At 35.5% G+C, this 2,640-nt stretch overlaps 1 protein-coding gene across 1 annotated transcript; it reads right to left on the bottom strand.

Moving 5' to 3' along the window:
* Positions 1 to 6: 6 nt before the first annotated feature.
* Positions 7 to 2,629, bottom strand: LOC106760547 (protein CROWDED NUCLEI 2-like). Its single transcript, XM_022786979.1, has 2 exons — positions 923 to 2,629; positions 7 to 825 (listed from the first exon to the last, which is right to left on the bottom strand). Exons 1-2 carry the CDS (start codon positions 1,153 to 1,155, stop codon positions 669 to 671), a joined length of 390 nt encoding a protein of 129 aa, XP_022642700.1. The 5' UTR covers positions 1,156 to 2,629; the 3' UTR covers positions 7 to 668.
* Positions 2,630 to 2,640: the final 11 nt, after the last annotated feature.

The raw sequence follows: 2,640 nt of genomic DNA, 5'->3' as shown, positions 1-2,640 counted from the left end.
GGGGAATGCCAAGAATCATTCTTGGGAAGGTTTAAAGGAGGCGATGGTGATCCGATTCATAGAAAGAAACATCGGGTCATCTTCGAAAGACTGACGACCAATAAGCAGTCAGGGATCGTGGAAGAATACGTCAAAACTTCAAACAGGAAAGGACTCCTAAAACTGAACGGAAGAGGGCTGACGGAGCCAAATGTGAAAGGACGGCCAGATCGTAAAGCCATCAATATTGTTACGTATTCGAGTTGGAGACGTAACAAAATCATCCTCTCACACACTCAAGATTCCATTCTTTCATTATTCTTTTGTTTGTTTTGAGTGTGTGAGAGGATGATTTCGTTACGTCTCCTACTCGGATACGTAACAATATTGATGGGTTTACGATCAAGAAACCCAATCAAGAACGCTCAACTCCTCATGGAAACAGGTAAACCAAGAAAGAAAGAATATGAATTCGTATTATTCAGCAAAGAATCGTCATCAAAACTAACTATCAAAAGTAACTTCTAACCAACACCCTTCGTTATTTATACATCCCCATTCCCGCCTATACTAACTGTAATAGACAGTTAGTCTGTTATGGCTAAGTAACTCTCTTCCTTCTCTCATAAACTTTCGATCTCTTTTTATTCCCATAACTTTTTCTCCAACACTTCCAGGTCTCTTTCTTTCTATTTAAGGTTCTTCTCGGTTTCAACTATCTTCTTTTCTTTCTCACTGATATTTTGCCAACCACTGGATAGCATATTTTCTCTTTGTTGTAGCTTGCTTTCCCACTCCTTCAAATCTTCCCTTTCTTTATAGAATGTTGCATCAAATGATTCTCGACTGCAATGTAGAATACCAACTTCATGTTAAATTGCAATGCATTAGAGGTCAAAAAATATAACGAACAGAACCATCATAATATAAAGAAAGAGCGTACTCAGTAGCTAAAGACAAACGCTTCTTTTGTAGCAAACTTTCATGAGCCTCGACTTCTGGCAATTTCATATCCAGCTTTGCATTTTTTCTGTTCACCTCAGCAAGCTTAGGCTTTGCATCAAGCAGTTTCTTGTCAACCACTGAAGACTTTTCTTCAATTCCATCAACCAACGCACTAGCTTCAGCTAGCTTTGTATGGGAGTTAGACTTAACTTGGGCATGCTCTTCTTGCATTGCACGCAAAGCTCTCTCAAGCTACAATTGAATGATTTTCACAACATCAATATATAATAAAGTCACATCTAAAAAAGCATCTCAAGCTCCAACCCTAACATGAGAAACTCCCGAGATGTCATACAAATCTGATCATAAAATTGAAATAGAAATAAATTGGTATATGATAGGTACTAGAAATAAGAAAACACAGTACAACTGAACAATCACTGTATTAGTAATGAAATCAAGACTGTATCTGGGTTCCTATCAGTAAAGTACTGAACAATTTGAAGAGTAATAAAGGAAAGAGAACATGCATGCATGGAAACAGTAAGGCCATAGGTTAAAGAAGATAGTTAAAATAAGGGGAACCTTTTGTAATAATTAGAAAGGCGGGAACCAAAAAAAGCAAAAACTTAAGTTTTCAGTGCACCATAACATTCTTATATCAATTGTGGTCTTTAGGGAAAGGTAATGCCTAAATACTCTAAAATTATGTCATGAAAATCAGTAAAGAAGTGAGGAAAAAATTGAAGCCCAACCGATGATAGGCTCTTCTTCCAACACTAATTGAATTAAAAAGGATGGCAACACAATAGAGGAAATTAGAAATGTGAGCAAGTAGGCAAATATAAAAACATAATTGAAGATTAAAACAAAAAACATACATCTGTCCCACGTTGCCTCTCTGTGCTCAATGCTTTCCTCAAATTCTCTTATCGCTTCTCAACTTCAAACATGGCAATTAAATGTGCTGACTGTTCTCGTTTAATAATTTCCTCAGTTTCAGCTTGTTCTTGCCTCAGCTGGTCAAACTTTGAATTCCATTCTTTCTTCTCAATCAATAGCACGCCCGTGTTGTATTGGTAGTCGAAAAGCTATGAAAAAAATGAAAGAAACAAAATAGTTTATCAGTGAACAATCATCATAAACAAAATAATTCATGAATGAACAATCATCAGAAACAAAATAATTCATCAATGAACAATCATCAGGGAGATGACATTATATCCACAATATACAGAAACTCTGCAACCAAAAATATTATAGAAACTATGATGCAAAGTCCACCCAAGGAATTTGCTTCATTGCACACAATGATATTTTTTCGTACTTCTATTTATATTCAGTATACAATACCTGTTTGGACTTCATTTCGATATCATAAGAACATTTGCATAACAACTAGCTTTTAATGAGTTGGAAACATTGAATCAGCAAGTTTGAGGGAAATTAATGAAACCAAGACTCAGAATTACAATCTGTAATAGAATGACATGAATTAACTTATTCCTACTGCACTAAGTTTCTCAACCTTAAATTTATCATTGGCTGGTAAATCTAATTGGAACGTTCCCAATCAAGCAGTGGATCACTATACAAAATTGATTTTAGATTTAACACCACCAAACAATTCTATTCCGAAGAATTGTTATCAAGCCAAACGATGTGTTTCAATGTTGGGATTGGAAGCCAAGAAGATTGATTGTTGTGTTAATGGAT

The sequence above is a fragment of the Vigna radiata genome, chromosome 1 (assembly GCF_000741045.1).
Source record: "Vigna radiata var. radiata cultivar VC1973A chromosome 1, Vradiata_ver6, whole genome shotgun sequence".
Classification (NCBI taxonomy): domain Eukaryota; kingdom Viridiplantae; phylum Streptophyta; class Magnoliopsida; order Fabales; family Fabaceae; genus Vigna; species Vigna radiata.
This window is presented reverse-complemented; position numbering and strand designations above follow the sequence as displayed.